The sequence below is a fragment of the Phoxinus phoxinus genome (assembly GCF_949152265.1).
Source record: "Phoxinus phoxinus genome assembly, chromosome: 4".
NCBI lineage: Eukaryota > Metazoa > Chordata > Actinopteri > Cypriniformes > Leuciscidae > Phoxinus > Phoxinus phoxinus.
The window spans coordinates 18168801-18191503 of NC_136879.1; the positions used below are offsets into that span (position 1 = coordinate 18168801).

The 22703-nt window shown below is 39.4% G+C and overlaps 1 protein-coding gene across 1 annotated transcript in view; it reads right to left on the bottom strand.

Moving 5' to 3' along the window:
• The window catches only part of fat3a (FAT atypical cadherin 3a), a 156741-nt gene that overhangs the window by 31623 nt on the left and 102415 nt on the right, over window positions 1-22703 (bottom strand). Inside the window, exons 8-14 of the mRNA XM_079609080.1 lie at window positions 18739-18878; window positions 14297-14572; window positions 13417-13627; window positions 8857-12966; window positions 3907-4103; window positions 1120-1273; window positions 806-1039 (exon numbers count right to left, since the gene is read on the bottom strand). Coding sequence (XP_079465206.1) covers window positions 806-1039; window positions 1120-1273; window positions 3907-4103; window positions 8857-12966; window positions 13417-13627; window positions 14297-14572; window positions 18739-18878 — 5322 coding nt within the window. The remainder of the gene's footprint in view (window positions 1-805; window positions 1040-1119; window positions 1274-3906; window positions 4104-8856; window positions 12967-13416; window positions 13628-14296; window positions 14573-18738; window positions 18879-22703) is intronic.

Here is a 22703-nt window from a genome sequence, read left to right on the forward strand (position 1 = left end):
TTGCTAGCATGACTTAGCAGGTTACTAAAATGTTTAAGATGCTGTTAAAGCATTCATGCTTTATGAAATATGAAATATGCTAATATGAAATAACAGTTTGTTATCGTGTTTAACACATTGCTAACATTAAATAGCATTTTGTTAGCATGTTTTAACATGTTAGCCTAAATTAACATATTGATAGCATGTTGTATCATACTTTTAGCATGAATTAACATGTTGTTAACAGCTTTTAGCATGCTGCAAGTATGACATAGCATTTTGCTAACATGTTTGAATATGTTGTTAGCATTAATTAGCATGTTGTTAACATGATTTAACATGTTATAATTGATGGTATAAATGAACAGGTTTCAACATATTGCTAACATTAATTAACATGTGTCTAACATGTTTAAGAACATTGTTAACAACTCGTTTGCTAATGTTTATTAACGTGTTTTAACAATGCTAATTTTAATTATGATTAATTAACACATTGCTAACATGATTTAGCACGTTACTAGCATGATTTAGCACGTTGCTAGCATGAGTTAACGTTGTTAACATAATTAGTATGTTGCTATCATGAATTAACACATTGTTAACATGCTTTAACACTTTGCTAGCTTGAATTAACATTGTTAGCATTATGTAACACGTTGTTAACATGAACTAACATTTTGCTAGCATGTTTTACCACATTGGTAACATTTACAGATAGATACATAGTGGATGAAGCTTAAATACTCTATTGTAAAAAAGTTGTAACCCCCCCAATGAGATCATATGAGACTACAGGTACAGAAGTGGGACATGCTCGTACCTAGATCAGGGTCTACGGCTTGTAGCCGGGTCAGCAGAGCTTTAGTGGCGGTGTTCTCGTAGACGCTAGTGGTGTAATGGGGCATGCTAAACATTGGAGGACTGTCATTCACGTCCAAGAGGAGCACCGTCACCTCAGCTTCACACCACAAACCGCCGCCATCCGTCGCACGGGCAACCAGAGAGTACCGAGCAACCTTTTCACGGTCCAGTGCCACGGCTGTCCTCAGCTCGCCTGCAGTTCGAGAAAGAGTCTTATAAGTGAACAGCAACGCTACAAACATGACGTCTCTTTAAACCTGATGACTCTCAAACCTGTGTGTGGATGCATTATGAAGTCTTCAGCTCCAGAACCCAACAGAGAGAACTGGATCTGTGCGTTCGAGCCGGCGTCAGCGTCTGTGGCTTTGACCTGGAGGATTTGCTTATTCAGGGGGACGTCTTCAGACACGGACACCGAATACACGGCCTACAGGCACAAACACGCTCATTACAGGCATCAGCGTAATGAAACGCTTCTGAACATTGTTGGCACATTTGAACATTTCATCGTTTTTGGACATCATGGGTGTATTCAAACATTTTTGGCCATTGTAGGCATATTCAATTGCTCAATTCGATCATTTTTGCCCATCATGTAACGTTACATGCTTGAATATCTGATTTGAATGTTTTTAGGAACATTCAAATGTTCAATTCAATCATTTTGGCCATTGTAAGCACAAAAAAAACATGATTTCATTGTTTTAAGCAATCACAGGTGCATTCAAACACCATGTTAGCCTTTCAATGTGCTTTGTTTTGAATGTTTTTGACTCTTGTAGGCACATTTAAACACTTGCTTGGAACACTTTTGGCCATCGTAGGTATAATCAAACATTCATTTCAATAAAAATTGGCCATTATAGGTACAGAAACATCTGATTTGATTTGATTTTTCTTTCCCATAACAACAAGTGCATGCAAACGTTTTTGGCCTTCACAGCCACTTTCAAATGTTCAAAAGTCAATCATTTCTGGCCATCATATAAACATTTGCACATTTGTAGCCATCATACAGTATGTGCATGAAAATGTTTTTGGACAATTTGCAGGTACATTCAAATATTCAATTTGATCATTTTCGGCCATTATAGGTGCATGGAAACATGATTGGCCATCACAGACACATTCAATTGGATAATTTTTGGCCATTATAGTCGTTTTATCGCATGATAGCGGCATCCAATGTTTTTGGCCAGTAGGTAGATTCAAACATTCAATTAGATCATTTCTGGCCATCATTTGCAAATGATAATTTCAATTGTTTGAACATCTGATTTTATAATTTTTTGGCCATCATAGGAACATTCAAATATTTTTGGCTATTATTGGAAACATTCAAATGTTCAATTCAACAATTATTGGCAATTATTGGCACACATGAACACCTGATGTAATTGTTTTGGGCCATCGTGGGGACAAATTTGAATATCTGATTTGAACATTTCTAGACTTTTATATGCTTTTGGTCACTCTAGCCACATTAAAACTTAAAATGTGAATTTTTTGTTATTGATTCATTGGTATGTCTAAATATTTGATTTGAACGGTTTGGGCATTTTAGGTGCACTTATTGCGTTGATTTTATTTTTTGGGGCAATTAGGCACATTATAGCCTACTATAGTTTAAAAGCAACTATATGCAGTACAATTTTTCTTTCATGCATGAACATTTTATTATTGATTTGCTCCAAAATGATGCACCTATAATGCTCAAAAATGCTGCATACGGTATCTAGGCAGCTCGATACGTTTTGAGACTTAACCTAAATGCCCCCTGCTAAACAGACTGACCTAATTTTCAGCTTGACCTCATTTGAACAAGGTCATGTTTTATGCTCATAGATAATTTCCCCTGAACTTCTTGGCTGCTGTAAGTGGACTCACTGGTTCCAAAAATATTCCTGGCTTTGGCTTGTAATCATTCAGGTTTACCATGTAGATTTGAAACTGCCAAGCAAACATGCTCAAAAAATGCACTGGTTAGATTTTTAACAAACCAAAAAACAGCAAGGAAACTAACTCCGATGACTGCCACATACTTTCCCGAATGAACTTTTACCATGTAAAGCCTTACATGTATATATATAAGTGTAAGGCTACGTCTACATGAATGCGGATACATTTAAAAACTGCATTTCGATTTCAAAATGCTCTCTGTTCTGTCCACACTAGCGTTTTCCTAAAGTTTCTCATCCACACTGAAACATCGGAAAATGCTTAAAATCACCTTACCGCGCATGCGTGACACGTCATAAAAGTTCACAAGATGATACCGAGAGAGCAGACATAATAAAGTTCTCACGCTATTTTTATGGCACGATCATTTTATTAGCAAAATATCCCACCACTCAGTGTTACGCTCAAAATCGCATGGTCTAAAACGCAACTGCCCTCATGTCAGGGAGTTTGATTGACAGGCGATCTGACCAATCATTATCTGCCATCCGCCGAATCCGCCATTTTGTCCGACAAAGCAGACGTTAACGTTGGTGGATTTGAACTTGAGAAACGGAGTGTACTGACGACTTCCCGCGGTTGAAACAACATTCCTTCTGATGTTCATTCATGTTTATTTGATGCTATAAATGAACTAGAAGGAAGAGATGATCGGTTCACGAGCGGCTTTAACTGAGGCTCTACAGCGATCTGTCAGACACATTAAAGAGCCACAAAACGCTATTTATTGTTTCAATTCCTTTAAAAAATGACCAAATTTGAAAGTTGAGATTTTGTTTCATATCAAAAGTAAGCTGGTCTGTCCTGTCTGTCGGAGCGTAGTCAGTGTCCTCTTTGCTCCGCGGTGTATTTTTCACGTAAGAACATGTGGCGTGAGAGCGGCATGGCTTGTCGGACATAGCAACAGAACACTAACTAAGGGGACGGGTCTTTGCGAACGGTCAATTGTGAGTACATTTTTCAGTCGTCTTTGCAGGAATGCAATATGAAGACAGAAGGCATGTGTTCAGCAGGTTTTCAAACCGTTGTGATCATGTTGATAATTCAGAGGCATATCACATACGCCACCGTAGGCTTTGCAGGGTTAAATGCTTCACTCACCGGGTCACAGACGGGACTGTTGTCGTTGGTGTCCATGACCGTGACCTCTACGTTTGCCATGGACACGTGAAGCCCGTCCGTCGCCGTCACGTTGATGAGGTACCGTTCTTGTTCCTCGCGGTCTAACGGTCGCTTAACGTACAGCTTCCACTCTCCCTGAACCAGACCCAGAGCGAACACGCCGCCTCTGTTCCCACCTACACACACACACACACACACACACACACACACACACACACACACACACACACACACACACACACACACACAGAGAAGAGATTACACCGGACACTTAATCTCTCAATAGTCTGTGACAATTTAAGCAGCAATAAAACCCAATACCGATTGTAACCCAACACACGCTCACTTCCAGGATTATCTGCATGTCTTAATAACCTCCATTAGTCCTCTCAACGATGGCACGCTCATTAGTATGAATTGTAATAATCAGTTCTTTTTATTCACATTTAAATGATCACCGCCGCCATCAATTACGTCCTCCTAACAGCCTTCCAGATTTATCACACGGACCGAAGTCCTACCCGGCTCATTAGGACAGGTCATCTTTTAAACCTCGAGCAGACAGAGGTGGAAAGAGGGAGAAAATGAGAGCGAGAGTTAAATGGAAACGACTCTATAATCAAAGCAGCCGCGTTGACAAGCATCCAATTACTGTACACTCATAGTACAAACACGCGCTGCCTTATTCATCTAATAAAGAGAGTAATTTAACTCAGCTGGGGGCTGATGACACAGAACAGCTTCTTTCTGAGACGCGTCAACAAAGGCCTGGACGCCTTCCGACTTCATTTCTCTCACCCCACGCTCTCGCTCACTGGGTTGAGGGACTGTTTGGCGTGACTTCGACAAGCTGCATGCTTTTCCTGCGCTTTATAAGCAATGGCTCGAAAGCTTCTGATACGTGTAATGCAATAGAATGCTAATGTCACTGCATTATATCATCAAGTAAAGTCTGCTCATGTTCACACAGGTGTCGTACAGAAACCACAAGTGTCATTTATCATTTTAAATCTCATGATGTTTGATTTTTTTTTTCAGTGACAAAAGCAATGTATACTGTTCAAAAGTTTGGGGTCAGTATGGTTTTTAATGCTTTCAATTTAGCAAGGATGCATTCATTTGATGGCAGTAAATACATTTAAAATGTTCCAAAAGATTTGTATTTGAAATGAATGCTGTTTATTTAAACTTTTTATTTATTAAATAATCCTTAAACAAAATGTATTAGTGGTTTTTGACATTGATAATAATAACCAGAAATGTTTCTTGAGCATCCAATCATCATATTATAATGATTTCTGATGGATCATGTGACAATGAAGACTGGAGTAATGATGCTGAATATTCAGCTTTGCATCACAGGAAAAAATTACATTATCAAATATATTCAAATAGAAAACAGTTATTTTAAATTGTAATAACATTTTACTGTTTTTACTGTATTTTTTTTATCAAATAAATGAAGCCTGGGTGGGGGTTTATTTGTCTTTTAAACATATTTTGTCTTACTAACCCCAAACTTTTTAATTGGTAGTGTATAATATAATGCAATGACAGTGTGTGTATTTTTTATAAGTGTATAATGCAAATTTTAAGTGTATAAAAATATTCTGAAGATGCATTAAACGTTTGTTATTAATGTATGGGTGCTTAAAGAAAAAAATAATATATATTGTTGAAATAAATTGATTGTGAATAGAATTGGACTGAATTGGACCACAAAAAAATAATAATTGAATGAAGGTGGTACTTCATCTGATCAGAGAGTCAGTAACACTTTACAATAAGGTTTCATTTGTTAACATTAGTTATTGCATTAACTAACATGAACTAACCATGAGCAATACATTTGTTCCTGTATTTGTTAATCTTTGTTAATGTTAATGAATAAAAACAGCTGTTCAGTGTTCATGTTACTTCACAGTGCATTAACTGTTAACAAATACAACTTTTGATTTTAATAATGTATTAGTAAATGTTGAAAACAACATTAACAAATATTAATCATGCCGTAGAAGTGGAGTTCATTATTAGTTCATGTTAACTAATGTAGTTAACTAATGTTAACTAACGAAACATTATTGTAAAGTGTTATCAGACAGGGGCAGGTTTGAAAATCAACTCATATACAAATTCATAAGATATTTCTCTCAAAACAGCATATTTATTACTTCTTGTCAAGCAATTAAATTGACCTGATGTGCTTAAAGCCGTTTAACGTCAGTTCTGGTCCATTAGTGTTTCTGCAGTGAACTTTCACCTTTACGAGACAGCAACACGAAGAGCTATTTAACGGCTGGTAAATCTTCGCTGTTACGGCGGGGATATTCAGCACTGCTGTTAAAATGAGATACGCAGTCTGCTGGTCTAACAAGGTTTAAGATATCCTTTATGAACCCTTAAACGACTTTCAGCAAAGAACCTCTAAATAAAAGTTCAAATGATCTAATTAACTACCATTGAGTAACTATTTACGCTTTAATTGCTCTGTGCTCTGTTGAACGCAGCAGTAAAATACCCCGAGAGGTGAGTTTACCCACAAAACCTTTGTTTCCTAAGGAGAGTGAAGATGTTAGCTCAAATCTGTTTGTATATTTGTCTGGTTCTTTCCCTCTGGTGTGTATTATGATGCGGTGTGCGGTTCTTTGAGCCAGTTTGTGCCGCTGGGCTGAGAGAAGTGTATTAGAGTCTGTTTGACCTTTGAGTTTGTCTTGAACTAGAGGATTTAAACGTTATGAAAGTGTGGACTGGAGAGAAGGAGACAGGCGACGAGGGTCTGAGAGAGAGAGAGAGGGGGAGAGAGGGAGGGAGAGAGAGGGGGAGAGAGAGAGAGAGAGAGAGAGAGAGAGAGAGAGAGAGAGAGAGAGAGAGAGAGAGAGAGAGAGAGAGAGAGAGAGAGAGAGAGAGAGAGAGAGAGACATGCCAACTACACAAAGGCTTGTATCACAAAGTTTACTTTAGTTTACATGCTGTGGGCTATGATTTAATTAAAGGGATAGTTCACTCAAATATAAAAATTCAAACGTGTATGACTTTCTCTCTGTAATCCTTTCCATGCAAATACAATGAATAGATATCTTTTAATCTTTTAGGCTTCAAAACTGTATAGTATGTGTGTGTTTACATAAATATATTTTTACTTGTTTTTATTTACTTAATTAGGTATCGATTATATTTGACATTTGTTTATACTACTATTGAATTATAATACTATTACTATATATATATATATATTTAGTGGATTTTTAGACATACAGAGAATTCAATATTCAGAAAACAATCCTTGGTAGAACGCAAACAACAATTAGCCAACATTCGGCATCTAAACTGCTAGTGTCACAATGTTTACTTTAGTTTCAATGCTGTGGGCTGCAATTAAGTAAAGAGTCAGAGCCTTCGTGTGTGTGTGTGTGTGTGTGTGTGTGTGTGTGTGTGTGTGTGTGTGTGTGTGTGTGTGTGTGTGTGTGTGTTGTGTGGTGTGTGTTGTGTGGTGTGTGTGTGTGTGTGTGTGTTGTGCATGGTAAATCTTGTTAAAAATACTGCTCCTGCTGGTGGCAGTCTAAATCATGATCACAGCATAAAGGTTGAGCTTAATCGAAATTCTGTTCAGGCCAAGAAGTGTGCTCCTGTGTTTGTGTGTGTGCGTGTGCGAAAAAGCATGAATTATAGAACAAGGCAGCTCCCTAATTCAATGTTATGAGTTTTTGAGCGCCTAATTTACAAGTGTGTGCTGCTTAGGAGCATGTGCAAGGTGTGTATGTGCGTGATGGTGTGTGCAATCTGTTTCTTGTCACCAAGCAAGGTGTTCTACACTGCCTGAATATAAAAGTATGTTTAAAGCTGGCTGAGCTAGATGCTGATAAGGAGGAGTTTTATATTTGCCCTTTTGAAAGACGCTATCCACCTAAACTATTGCTTTCGGAAATGTCACTGTATTATGTTTCGTGAAGTGAAGACTTGCGCTTGCCTATCACAAATTCGCACCGGTATAATTTGCGTGCAGTTGCATCACAGCTTTAATAAAATCCTTATAAAACAAGTGTGGCTTTGCTCTCCAGCAAGAATAAGTCTGCATCCACCCGCAAAATCCAGCTGGTAGCCCTAGAGCGAATAATCCATTATCAGGAAAGGATGAATGAGGTGTAATTACTGTGGACTTCTGACATTCTATAATAGCGTTGTTCAACATTATGCTTACATGCAGAACAGGGCTTGTGAAAATCAGGCTATGTTTAGATTGAGAGCACACACACACACACACACATAGTTATACGGCATGGAAAGGTATTAGGGCATCAAAACTATATGTGCTCGTTGAACATTTTCAAAACCTTGTGCATGAAAAGATGGATTGTCTTCTCTCTATATTTCTTTATGGATGTTGTTTTGTGTGTGCGGAGCATTGTCAAGCTGGAACCGATGATTGTCTAAATAAACTGCATGGTTGTTGCTTGATTCTATGCACATGTAAATGGGGGTAGCTGAAATAGCCAAACAAAATATAAATTCTCTCACATTTACTCATTTAACCTCATTGTCATTCCAAACCCATAGTTTTTTTTTCTACTGTGAAATTCAAAGACATTCTGAGGAATATTGAAAATGTTGTTTTTGTCCATACAATGAAAGTCAGTAGCGTCCAAAACAGTAATCCCCATTGACCTTCATTGTATGAACAAAAACATTTTTTTCTAAATATCTTCTTTTGTGTACCACAGAAGTCATTCAGTCAAACAGGTTTGGAGTGACAGTAGGGCGAGTAAACGATGGCATCATTTATATTTTTGTGTGAATTATCCCTTGAGCATCTCACTCAGTGTTGATTCTCAAGAAAATGTATATTGATTTATAAAGTTTTTCGATAAAAAAACTGTTGTGTAGAAGGTCATGCAGTTGACATAATTTTTTGCCAGTTCCAACAGTTCTTACCTGTAATATGATAGGTGACTTGTCGGTTTCCAGGTGAGCTGTCATTGTCCCGTGTGTTAAGTACTGCCACCACTTCACCAGGTGCATCACTCTCCCGTACGCTTCCGAAGTAACGGGGCTGAAGAAACTGCGGTACGTTGTCATTGGAGTCGCTCACTGCTACAGTTATAGTAGTTGAGGACGACTGGCTAGCAGGATCTCCAAGGTCAAATGCCCAAACTGTAAGACTGTGGGCTGGGCTCTGTTCATGGTCCAGCCCTTTCAGAGTCGATATCCAACCAGAGCTGCTGTCAATTGTAAAGTAGGCACCATGCTCTTCAATGTCCTCACCGCCAGAGCCACCAAGCAACCCAGGTGGAGCAAGACTGTATGTCACCTGACCATTAGCTGCCCAATCAGGATCCAAAGCTCGCACTTGGAGAATCCTAGTTCCAGGAGAAAGTCCCTCAGTGACTGACGCCTCATAGATATCTGACTCAAATGCAGGTTTGTTATCATTGACATCTTGCACTTTGACCTCCACATCGACAGCCGAAACAGCATCCAACCGTCCCTGCTGCAACATTGCAATCACTTTAAAATGATAGGCCTGTGTCAGCTCTCGGTCCAGTGCTTTGTCTAGTTTGATAGTGCCACTTTCTTTGTCTACCACAAACACTCCATCACTGTTACTCTCTGGAGTCTGTCCGATCACTGCTGAGAAGCTTACAGGTAAGGAAGAGTGGCTAGTCGAGGTGTGTAGATGCACCGCACCCAGCAAGGAACCAATGGGCATGTCCTCTGGCACAGTAAAGGAGAATTGTGGTTGGCTGAAGGAAGGTATGTGCGCATCAGCGGACAAAACATGTATGTAGACTGACACAAGGGAATGTTTAACAGGTGCACCTCCATCAGAGGCTTTAACGAAAAAGGATAGTACAGACCCACGCAAAGAGGCAAAGTTGCCTTTGGTGACAACCCAGCCACTGTCCGGGTCGATATCCAGAAGTTCAGTAACCTGCAGGCTGGCCTCACTGTACAGACTGTAGCTCACTTGTCCGTTGGCACCTTGATCTACATCCCAAGCTTGGACTTGCATCACAAGGGTACCTGGTTCAACCTCAGACCGCACACTTGCATGGTACTCTGAGGCGCTAAAAAGTGGAGTGTTGTCGTTCTCGTCTAGTACAGTGACCCGGACACTGCAATATCCAGATCGGCCACCTGCATCCACAGCCGCAATGGACAGCACCATCTCACTTCGTTCTTCCCGGTCCAGACGCTCAAGAGTCATAATTTGTCCACTGCCATCAATACTGAACAAGTCTCGAGCAGAATCTGAGAGCAGCACATATCTCACGTCCCCAAACGGTCCAGGATCAGCATCTTGCGCCCTGATTGCGATGACCTTTGATCCCACTGGCGCGTGTTCCCGTACATCGGCCTCGTACATGCCCTGGGTGAACTGGGGGGCGTGCAGATTAGCTCGCTCTACTCTAACATGCACTTGTGCCGTACTGGTAAAGACACCGTCTGAAACACTTACGTTCAGGGTGATGGCGGAAGGCATGCGCTGCATGCGTCGCTGGCCACTCAGGGTGAGGACACCAGAGGCGGCATCTATCTCAAACAGCATCCTTTCGTTTCCAGACACCAGGCCATACTGCAAGCGCTCTGCGTCTGAGCGGTCTGCGTCAGAGGCCTGTATGCATGTTACAAAGTGCCCTTTGGGTGCCAACTCATTGATTGATGCTTCATATAGCAGTTGGTTAAACACTGGAGGGTTGTCGTTGGTGTCCGTGACATCGACTGTGACCCACACTTCGCTGCTCAGTGGGGGAAAGCCATTATCTGTTGCCTTGACAAGAAACACATAACGCTGGATGGTCTCATGGTCCAGGGAGCGAGCGGTCAGAATAAGACCACTGCTGCTGTCAATGTGGAAGTGGTCAGTGCTGTTGGTATGGTCTGGAATGATTTGGTACCGTATAGCTGCGTTTTTCTTGGAGTCGCTGTCCGTTGCGAGCACTTGCAAGGCTGCAGTGCCAATCATGGCAGTTTCTGAAATGACGGCTTTGTATGAGGGCCGCTCAAACACTGGAGGGTTGTCATTGACATCCAAAACAGTAACTTCAACGTCCACTTCTGCACGAGCACCTGTGAGGCAGTCCGTTGCTCTAACAATGAGTCTGTGGACAGGGCTGGTCTCATAGTCGAGGGCAGAGATGACACTAATGACCCCCGTGTCAAATCCAATGGAGAAGAGCGTTCCAGGGTCACCATGCTTGATTGTGTAAAGGACACTCTGGCCTTCAGGGCTGCTGGCATTTATTCCCAGAATTGGAGTCCATACTGGTATATCTTCGCTCACTTTTACCGAGTAGAATGGTCGGTCGAATACTGGCATTGCTCTGTTTACCACTGTAACAGGAAAGGTGACTGAAGAGGACAGAGGTGGTGTTCCCATGTCACGGGCGAACACCAGAACCTGATATTCCACACTGGAGAGATCAGCTTCGAAAGCTCTCCTTAAGCGAAGCTCGCCGCTCACACGGTCCATCTCGAAATGTCCCAGTTCATCCTGAAGAAAGTAGCTGACCTCTCCATTTTGTCCTTTGTCTCGGTCCACTGCCGTCACTCGAAATATTGCAGTCCCAGGCTCCGCTTCTACTTGCACAGCAGCATAGTATGGCAATCCAACAAAAACTGGAGCGTTGTCGTTGACATCGGTGACTTGAACTCGGACCAGTGCCCTTGCAACACGAAGACGATCTTCCTCACGTCCCGCTTGTACCAAAAGTCCATATTCCTCCTTCTCCTCCCTGTCCAACGGGACTCCAACAGTTTCAATGGCACCAGAAGTTGGCCTGATGCGAAATTTCCCACCTGCATTCAACAAAGTATAGCGCAGTGGTTCATTCAACTTGTTCCCCAGTGCTGTTACCACAGCAACTGTTGTTATATTGCCATTGTTCTCCTCAATGTTGGAATTGTAGGCATTTTGAGTAAAAGCCAGCCCACTGTCCAGAGCCTCATGCACCAGGACGGTAACCAGAGCGGTGCCAGAGAAGCGTCCGTCTGAAACGCGGATGTTAAAGCGAAATCGTTCTTTGATAAATGTACTGTTTCTCACAGTCAACAGTCCAGTACTTGGCTCAATGCTGAAATGTTCTAAGCTGCCGTCTGTCAATGAGTAGGTGAGCTCTGACTGGCCATTACCATCGGGATCAGTAGCAAAAACTTGTAGGGCTTCTACACCTTCATAAGTTGGGAGCAGAAGGACAGCTTCATAGGAATCCTGGGAAAATTTAGGTGGGCAGTCGTTAACATCTTGCACCTCAATAGTCACTTCTGCAGGCCGCTCAGCTGAGAGCTGAGGATTCCCACTGTCTCGGACGTTAACATGGAAACGAAATGTAGGTGTGGTTTCATGGTCAAGTGGAGCAATTGTCCTTATGGATCCAGTTCCGGCATCTACTGCAAAGAAGCGCCTAGCAGATTCTTCCATGATCTGGTAAACTAACAGGGCATTATGGTTGCGGTCAGCATCGGTTGCTCGAATGACCAGCGGTTGACCGTTGTCACTCTGCACAACACTGTTAAGCCCAGCGCCTTCACTGATACTTCCATGGTAATGCAGCTGTTGGAAAACCGGTGCGTTGTCATTTTGGTCGAGAACTGTAACTGTTATTGTAGCATTTGAGGCCTGTCCAGCCATGTTGCTTGCAGTGACTATTAGCACGTAGGAAGAAACAGTCTCAAAGTCCAGTGTTTTCTGTGTAGTAATCACTCCGCTGTACTGGTTGATGCGGAATGTCCTATGACCATTGCCGTGGCGAATATCGTAGGTAAGGGTGGAGAGACTTAAAGCGTTTACTGTGATGACTGAAGCTCCTATGGCAACACCCTCTGATATCTCCGCCTGATATTCACTTTGGGGAAACTTGGGACCAGCGTTATCGGACAAGGTGACCGCGATTCGGACGACAGCTGTTGATGATAGTGCTGGAGAACCATTATCAGTTGCTTTGACAGACAAGACGTAGTGACCAATGTTTGACAGCTCCAGTTCCCGAGCCAATGAGATGATGCCCAAAACAGGATCAATCCGGAATGTGTTCCCTGTGTTCCCTACATTGAAAGAGAAAAAAAGAGTGTAAGAAAAATAAGATCTTATAAATATACAGTTGTTAAAATTATGGAAAAAAATGGTAATGTGGGAAATATGTTGTGCAACTTTAATGAAAACTATTTTTCAGCTTCAAAAAAGTATCCATGTACGCTGGCTTTTCCTTCACAGTCCAACTTATCCATTAAAAATAAATAATAATATTTTTAGTTGGTAAAGAATTATGGTTTATGGCGTCTGCCTAGTGATCTATGTTTACTTGTCTAAGTCATACTCTTAAGCACAGATTAAATCAATAAAGCAAATAAAAATTAAAATAATTGGTAATAATAAGTTATATGTAAACACAATTTACATTTATTATGAATTTATCATGAGACAAATTGAGGTAAGTGTGTCCATTTAGTGAAGTATGTCTGGACTTTTGGTAGTATATGTCTGCCTGTGCATACCTGAGTCGACGCTGTAGCTGATTTGTGCATTCTGGCCCTTGTCCTTATCGAGTGCAGTCACAGTGAGTACAGCCGATCCCAGAGCAGCTGATTCATACACCTGTCCATCATACATCACCATGGTGAAAAGAGGGGCGTGGTCGTTCACATCCTCCACACCGATCAGGACACGAGCAAGGCTACGTCTGTACGGGAACTCTTGATCTTTCACCTAGTATGGAAATAAAGAAAGAGGTAGGTTAGAAAACAAAAATGAATTACCTGTCTGAGACAGACAGCAATATCCAACACAAACAAAGAGCAACACACACACACACACCAAACTCAAACTCGCTCACTGCCAGACGGAGTGGATAACATCTCTCTCCGGATTATAATAACAAATTTCATCTGTTTGCAGGCAGCAGGAATATCCATGTGCTTATTAGATATGACACTCACTGTCTCTCACCCTCGTCAGGGGAGTGCGGAAACAAGGAGTGATACAGATCAGATCAATAATTAGATCACAGTGGAGGAACGACACAGGTGCAGACAACATTAAACTAGTGACGGCTGCCAAAGCACAAGGAGCAATCTCCTGTTCCTGTCATACCTGCACTCAAGCATGGAGAGCGTTAAAGAGAGAGAGGACAGAGGCAGATCTGTGGGAATGTACACTACCAACACTAATCAAATACCGCTCCTGTTTATGCTTTATCTATCTATTGAGAGTCACATTGTTCTCTCAAAAATAAAATAAAAGGATTTATATCTACTTATCTGTGAGGCTGCCTATTGGTCCAAAACAGATTCATTAAAGAAAGTCATTAATGTCACCACTTTTATGCCGTGTTTTCCTAATATCTATGAGATTATGAAGAGAGGCTTGTGTGATTACCATGATGGTGAGGATGTGCTGTGTCCGGCTCTCGTGGTCCAGTCTGCGAGCCGTGTAGATGACGCCGCTGTTGGGGTCGATGCGGAAGAGGCGCATGCTGCTGGGGTCGACGCTGCTCTGGAGGCTAAAGGTCAAACGGTGACGCTCGTCGCGGTCAGATGCCAACACCTGGACCACCTCTGTATCCGGGGGCGTGTCCTCTGTGATTGTGATGTCATAGGTGGGCTGGGAAAAAACTGGCGGGTTGTCGTTGTTGTCCAAAACAGTAATCTGGACCTGTAAAAAAGACAGGAAGTCAACATGAAACAGTGCAAAAGTGTCCGCCCCCTTTTTAAGTGGCGCTGGTTCTGGAAGTATTTTTTCCATTAATTTTTCCGATAGGGATTTTAAAATGGTCTTTGTTAAAGGGGTGGTATAATGCCCTTTTCACAAGATGTAAAATAAGTCTTTGATGTCCCCAGAGTGTGTATGTAAAGTTTTAGCTCCAAATACCCCACAGATATTTTGATATAGCAAGTTAAAGTTATCACTTTTTGAGGGTGAGCATTTTTTGTGCAATTTTTGTGTCTGTCCCTTTAAATGCAAATGAGCTGCTGCTCCCAGCACAGAGGGCGGAGCTTCAAGAGGGGGGTTTATGTAAATTCTAGGGTTGGTGATGTCACAAACCGGTGAGGAATATCGTGTAGTCCCTACCAGGCGTTTATTGTAGTCCTTAAAAAGCAATTTCTTTAAAAGCAAATATCTCCCTTTGCTTTGAACTTTGAGCATTGTAACTTTGCAGATGTTGTTTAAGCTCAAACAACAACATTACACACTTAACTAAAGTTAGAAAGTGAAATCATAATCAAACCCTTTAAAGAGTTATAAGCCATGAACCAAGCCAATCCGCTACGAGGTGAATCACAAAATCGGACAAAAAGACAAATGTACAAGACTGTGAACTTAACGCCTATAGTGAGGGAAGGAACTACAATCCCATGAAGCATTGCGAACAGTATAATCGAATTACAAACCATGAAGGAATATAAAACTACTAATTTACAAATGTTGATTATATTATGTATAAACAACATATTTTAAGTTTATTGCAAAATATGCATATTTATACAAACATTTAAGTATTTTAAGAGAGTAGAGAGATAGACTCGATTACGTCATTCGCATTGCTTCATGGGAGTGGGCGGAGCTAACAAGATCTTTTTTCGACTCTCTGATTGGTGTAATTGTCTGTACAGCATCATGGGTAATGTAGTTTTTCGCCAGGAATTAAACAAGATTATTTAAAAATTATCAGCAGAAGCAAATACCATTGGTTAACAAACTCGTAACCCACAGAAGGTCTTTAAAAGTGTAGAAGTTATTGTTAAAAATCAACTTCCTTATGGAGAGAATAAAAGGAGTTTTTACTTCCGGAGCCCGACTGTTGCACTCGATTGTACTTTCTTAGTACCAGTGTTGTCTAAAACTATTAAAAACTGCTTTCAGAAGCTTAATATTATATGAAAAACTTAAACAAAAGTTAGAAATGTTGAAATACTAAAATTACTAAAAACTAAAGTGAATATTATAAAGCTAATTAGAAATATAAAAAAATAATCAAATGAGAAAATAAACACACAAAAAAGAAAAGAAAGTAAGCTAAAAAAAAAAAAAAAAAAAAGTTCATTCCAAATATGAATACATACTAGAATAGTATATAAATAATACTAAAATAACACTCAAATTCATGGTCATATAACTCATATTCTGAGTGATTCACCTTCCACATTGTGCACATTTTAACACATCAACGAAGAAGCCAAGTTTTTTATTGACTTTACAAGTCAGAAAGTCACATGACTTGTGCACAATCACGCACCATGAGTGTCTGAACAAATCGAAGTTGAATGCTGAACGCCGCCTGAAATGCAATTGTCTGACGCAAGTACTCAGTTGTCTCTAACTGGTATAAATAACCACAGCAGTCGTCGGAGCACGCAGGCAGCTCACACGAATGTGAATGTGTGTGTGTGTGTGCATGTCTGATCGAACCGCGGCGGCTGATCTAATTATAAAGTAATAACAGACGTGTACTTCCGTCTCACACTCGCCCTAGCGGAGACACGCTGAGATCCATCTGTGTGTGTGTGTGTGTGTGTGTGTGTGTGTGTGTGTCACAGGCCATGAATGAATGTGTATTTGTGTATGAAAGTAAGTGAGAGCTGGTGCTTTCTAAATAGAGAACAAGTCTTCGAGAAGAATACAATCGCTTTCATCATTTCCTTTCCATCTGTCCCTTCTCAGACCCTCTCTTTGTTCACGTGTGTGTGTGTGTGTGTGTGTGTGTGTGTGCGTGTGTCGTTTTTGTATTTTAAAATGAATACATGTAACAGAGAGTGTGTCCGAAGTGTTGTTTAATAAGCAGTTGACTGAATTGAAATGAGTTATCTTTTGTGTTTACATTCTTGTGCATGAGTGTGTCTATGCTAATTGACTTTGTATAGTGAGTGAATAAACTGAATATGTGACAGCGCTTCACCCCAAGCACTGCGGCAGCTTCTACTCCGGATCGATCATTCATTTTTCCCCACTCTCCCACATTTTTTCCTTTCCGGATTGATCGTGTCCTTTAAACTCTGACCTTCAACGCACATATTACACCGCGAAGACTCGTATCTATGGCAACGAAGCGATCAATCCGATGGGACCTTGACATCAGGGATAGGCAATCTGAACGATGACAGACGCTATCAATCAAACTCTCACCATCAAACATCAGCATCAATCATCGACTAAACAGCAGCTGTCAGGACGACACACACTGTAAAAGTCTGTTTCAAACCTGCTTCCCTGCACATCAAAAGACAGAAGAATCATTATGCTGCTTTTTACGATCGTGTCTGGACAAATTCTAATGAAGAATCACAAGTGCAGTGAAAAAAATTAAAATAAAAATTGGGCACGAGTGGAGAAAAATGCTTATTATAAATATCAATTAATACATATATTAATATGCACAAAAATAAATAAAGTATTAATAATATTACCACTATAATATTAATGCAAATATTGGCATATGAGTAGAGAGCAATGTTTATTATAAATATAAACTCATTAAATATGATATTAATTAATTAATTAATTTAATATAAACACATTTATACAAATAAAATATTAATTACATTATTCTATAATATAATAATATTATTATAAAATACTGGTCTATGAGGGGAGACGCATGCTGACTATAAATATTCATTTATACATTACACAATACATTAATATGAATTTATATACATAATTAAATTGATGCAATATTAATATAGAATATTGTCATATGAGTAGGAAGCAGTGTTGATTATAAATATAAATTTATAATAATTTTAAAATGTATATTAAACATTTATATAAATACAATATTTATTATATTATTCTATAATATAAAGCAATAATATCAAATATTGGTGTATGAGAGGAGAGACATTCTGACTATAAATATGAATTAATATAAATTAGGGCTGTCAAAAGATTAATCGTGATTAATCGCATGCAAAATAAAAGTTTGTGTTTGCATAATATATGTGTGTGTACTGTGTATAATTATTATGTATAAATACACACACATTCATGTATATATTTAAGAAATATTTGCATTTATATACTGTATATACATTTATATAATTTATATTATATATAAATATTTTATATACAAATATAACCAAATTTTCTTAAATATATACATGATTGTGTGTGTTTTTATATATATAAATAATTATACACAGTACACACACATATATTATGCAAACACAAACTTTTATTTTGGATGCGATTAATCACAATTAATCTTTTTACAGCCCTAATTTAAATAAATTAATTTTAATGTATATAAATAAAATATTAATCATATTAAAAAATATTAATATTGGTATACGAGTATAACGCAATGCTGATTATAAATATTAAACAATATAAATAAATATTTATATAAATAAAATATTAATCAAATTATTCTATAATATATAATAATAATATAACGTATTGGTGTATGAGAGGAGAGACACTGACTATAAATATTATTTAATATAATACATTAATATTAATTTATATAAATAAAATAAAAATGATATTAACATAATAGTAATATAAAATATTGGCATATCAAACATGCTGATTATAAATGTGAAATAATATAAGTATATAAAAAGTAATTAATATAACTATATAAATATCAATTATATGCATATATAAAATGAATATAAAATATTGGTGTACGAGTGGAGAGAAATTCTGATTACATATAATTGCATATACATATTAATTACACATTAATACAAAATATTAAATAAATATACATTTGTTTACTAGTATTATGGTGTTGGAGCTGATTATTGTGTGTATCTTAATCATGTTTGTGTCCATGAAAGTTAATTATTATGTTTGTGTGTGTGTGTGTGTGTGTTTACCTGAGTGTACGCTATATTAGTCCCATCTGTAACCTCCACAGTGAGGTTGTAAAACGATCGCTGCTCGGCGTCCAGAGGTTTAGCGATGACGATAGTGCCGACACCTTTCTCAACGTCAAACATACTGTCCACGTCACCGCCTTACGTGAAAAGAGACGACATGATTAAACACAAGAACTCTCCATATCTCACACACACACACACACACACACACACACACACACACACACACACACACACACACACACACACACACACACACACACACACACACACACACACACACACACACACACACACACACACACACACACACACACACAAATGCAATACTCATGTACACCAAACGGGGGCGCTATAGGGTTTTAAAGTGCAAAACATAAGTAGGATGGGATTTCCTCAAACCCACACACACAAACACACACAGCAAACACACAACACACACCACACATATGCAATGCACACATAACACACATACCGTGTTACACTTTCATATATAAAACACACACAATAGACACACATATGCAAGATACTTTAATTCACACATACTACATTCACAAAACACTCACTCACACAAATATCTGGAGACATATACACTCAGATGTGTAATGTATGCTATTTCAGTGACTAAAAGGAGACTTTATGTCTACACAACAAGTATGTGCACAAACGGTCTAACACAACACATACACACACACACACACACACACACACAGAAGTGCTCTCAGAATCAGCTCTAGTCAGATGCATATGAACCATTACGAGACAACAAACGTATAGATTGAAGAAACGCTGTTTTCTCACAGCAGAAGTTGACTAGATGGAGAGTTGATCCACAAATATAAACTCTGTTAATATTTACTCGCTCTCATGTCGAAGCAAACCCGACTTACTTTCTTTCGTGGAACACAAAACATACATGTTAGTCAAGCTACAAAAATGCAGCATAAAGTAGTCCATATGACCGCGCTTTAAAGTCATACGATAAGTATGTGTGAACAAACTAAAATTTGTTATCATTCACGGTAAATCGTATCTCTCAACTGTCGCTAAAAAAATAAATAATAATAATTCAACTTTCCAGTAATTAGTCATGCGATTAGTCCCATAACGCACGCCTTAGTGGCATATTTAAAGGCAGGGATGCACAATGTATTATCAATAATTTAGTGTTCATCCATTTTTTAAAACATTTTTATTTATATAATTAACATATTTTTAATATATTTTAATTATGGGCAGATATTACATATTCATTGCCCAATAATACGCATTTAATTCCCCCCATTTTGCCATATTTCTTTTTTTGGCATACATAAAGACACATATGTGCAATATTGTTCATTCAATATTGTGAATTTTTTATTTATATAATTATTCATTACAATTTGTTTATTTTTTATTATTTTAATTATCAGCTGATATTCCGTATTTATTAGCCAATAACATGCATGTAATTCCCCCAATTTTAATATTACGTTTGCCTTTCTCCAGCACCACTTAAAAAGACAATGATGGACTATGGCCATTACAAACTTAAGAATACTACCATTAAAAACACTATTAAAGAGTTCATTCCCATTAAGAGTGCACATCTTTTTTAATGTCGGCATGAAACAGAAGTTGCGATGGTCTTTTCTTCCCTATTGTGACGTATATCAGAGTGAAACCGCTTCTCGGACAAGAACAAATGTAGGGCGGGATTAGATTTTGTCAATGGGGAATTGATTGGATGGTTGTGGTTTGCTATTGGTGGATCTCATGTGAGTGACAGGTTGCCCCGCCCACACACCATCAGTGAGCTGCAAGAGAGAGGGGAAGGCATTTTGATTGAAGATTACGTGCATTATGTGCACGGATAAATCAATTATAATAAATACGGCAATATTCCGTAAAAAAGCATTTTTTTTAAATTTCATGTTACCTTTAACAAAGCAGTGAAGTATTATAATATTGCTCATTTATCGGTTATCGCGTTAACATGGAAACGATTATTGGTTTACTGGTATCAGATTAAATTTGGATATTTGAGCATCCCTATTTCTGGTGCTTTTTTAACTCTTTCTGATGTGATTTGACAAAAAGCAGCTCCTCAGAAGAAAACGGTTACAAAGGTTTGGAACGACGCAAGAGTGAGTAAATAATAGCAGAACTGTCATTTATAGGTGAAGCATCACTTTAGCATGTCGTTCAGGGGGTTGCATCAGTGTGTTTGAACGCCTGTGAGTGTGAACAGAGGTGAAAGTGTGTTTTGGCTGGGAGTTATGTTCCCTCTTCACACTCGCTCTACCCGGGGCGCATTAATCATCTCGTGCCGCCTGTTGCTGCAACACCTGGTGGAGAGATACACTTACACATGCATACACACACTCACACACCCTTTCATTCATCACCGTCCACCCTCGCTGTCCTCAACACGCTCTCTCTCGTCTGTCAGGCTAACCCCGGGGTTGACCCCTGACCTTTATCCACACTCAATTGGCTGTTTAATGACGCATTTAATCAGGCCGCACATGATAAGGCCGGGTCAACGACCGCCAGAAGGGCTTTAGGTACCTCATAAACAAAACACACACTCACATACACACATGGATGGAAGCACGAATTAAACCATTATCGCCACTGCACAGTAAACACTTAGCACACACACACACACGCATGCATACAATAAAATATCACACACATTTAAATCACATTTGAATCGAGACGCGTGTCTCCAAATTCACATCCCAACCAATAATGTTGAAGCAATACGGCACAACACCGAGGGATGATGGGAAAGCAGAGCTAGCTGATGGTTAAACAGCAACAGAGCAACAGCAGTTCTGCTGAACTTGTATACATATATATATATATAGAGAGAGAAAGACAGACGGAAAGATAAAGAGAGAAAGACAGGAGGTGAAAGAGACAAACAGACACAGAAAGAGAGAGATAAACATGCAGAGACAAACAGACAGAGAAAGAGAGACAGGTAGAGAAAGACAGGTAGAGAAACGGACATCAGGGCTCGACAATAAGGGCTGCGCGATGACCCGACTGACGATCAGGAAAGTTGATGAAATTGTCAATGCGTCGACACGAAAGTTTATCATGTCCACGTGTTTTTAAAGGGGACCTATTAATACAAGTCTCTGGTGTCCCCAGAATGTGTCTGTGAAGTTTCAGCTCAAACTATGCCACAGATCATTTATTATAGCTTGTCAAATTTGCCCCTATTTGGGTGAGAGCAAAATCACGCTGTTGTTGTGTGTGTCCCTTTAAATGCAAATGAGCTGCTGCTGCCCGCCCCCTTTCCAGAAGAGGGTGGAGCCTTTACAGCTCGTGCTGAAATACTCCCGGCAAGGCGGCAACAACAAAGCTGGAGAATGTCACGCAGCCAAAATGTCAGAAATGGTCAGTAGTTGTGTTCAGCCTTATATGTTTAAAGCAGCACTCAGTAAGATCTGGATTTCTTTGTTGTATCCTCGCGTTTTGCTCGGAGGTTTCTCTCTAGAGCTCCCCCCGCAGCTTTGGAATAGATATTTGACAACAACTGTTAAAAACTCGCTGGCTATTCTCAGACACTAGAGGCTTAGTAGATCAACGACATCAAAGCAGATGGGAAACTCTTTGCAACGTCGTCTTCCAACAGCGTGAGGGAGTGCAATAATGACAGCATTATAGCAGATTTCTTTTTGCAGTAAAGCAATTCTTTATCTCGCGAGACTTGGGATCACACGATACTTCCAGACGAAGAGGCCGGCGGGCCGCCGGCCCAAAGTTGCAAACGCTGTTTTTCCGCTCACGGGCACCAGGGGGGTGCGAAACCACCACCATTCAACCCAAAATAAGTAATATAACCATTCCAGTGACTCCGAAGTTGATCAGTTAAGGTAAAAAAGTTACTTAGTTCACCTTTAAACCGTAGTCGGAGAAACTCTTGATGGTTAGTGGATACATTTAAGGAGTTAAGTTGATTCAAT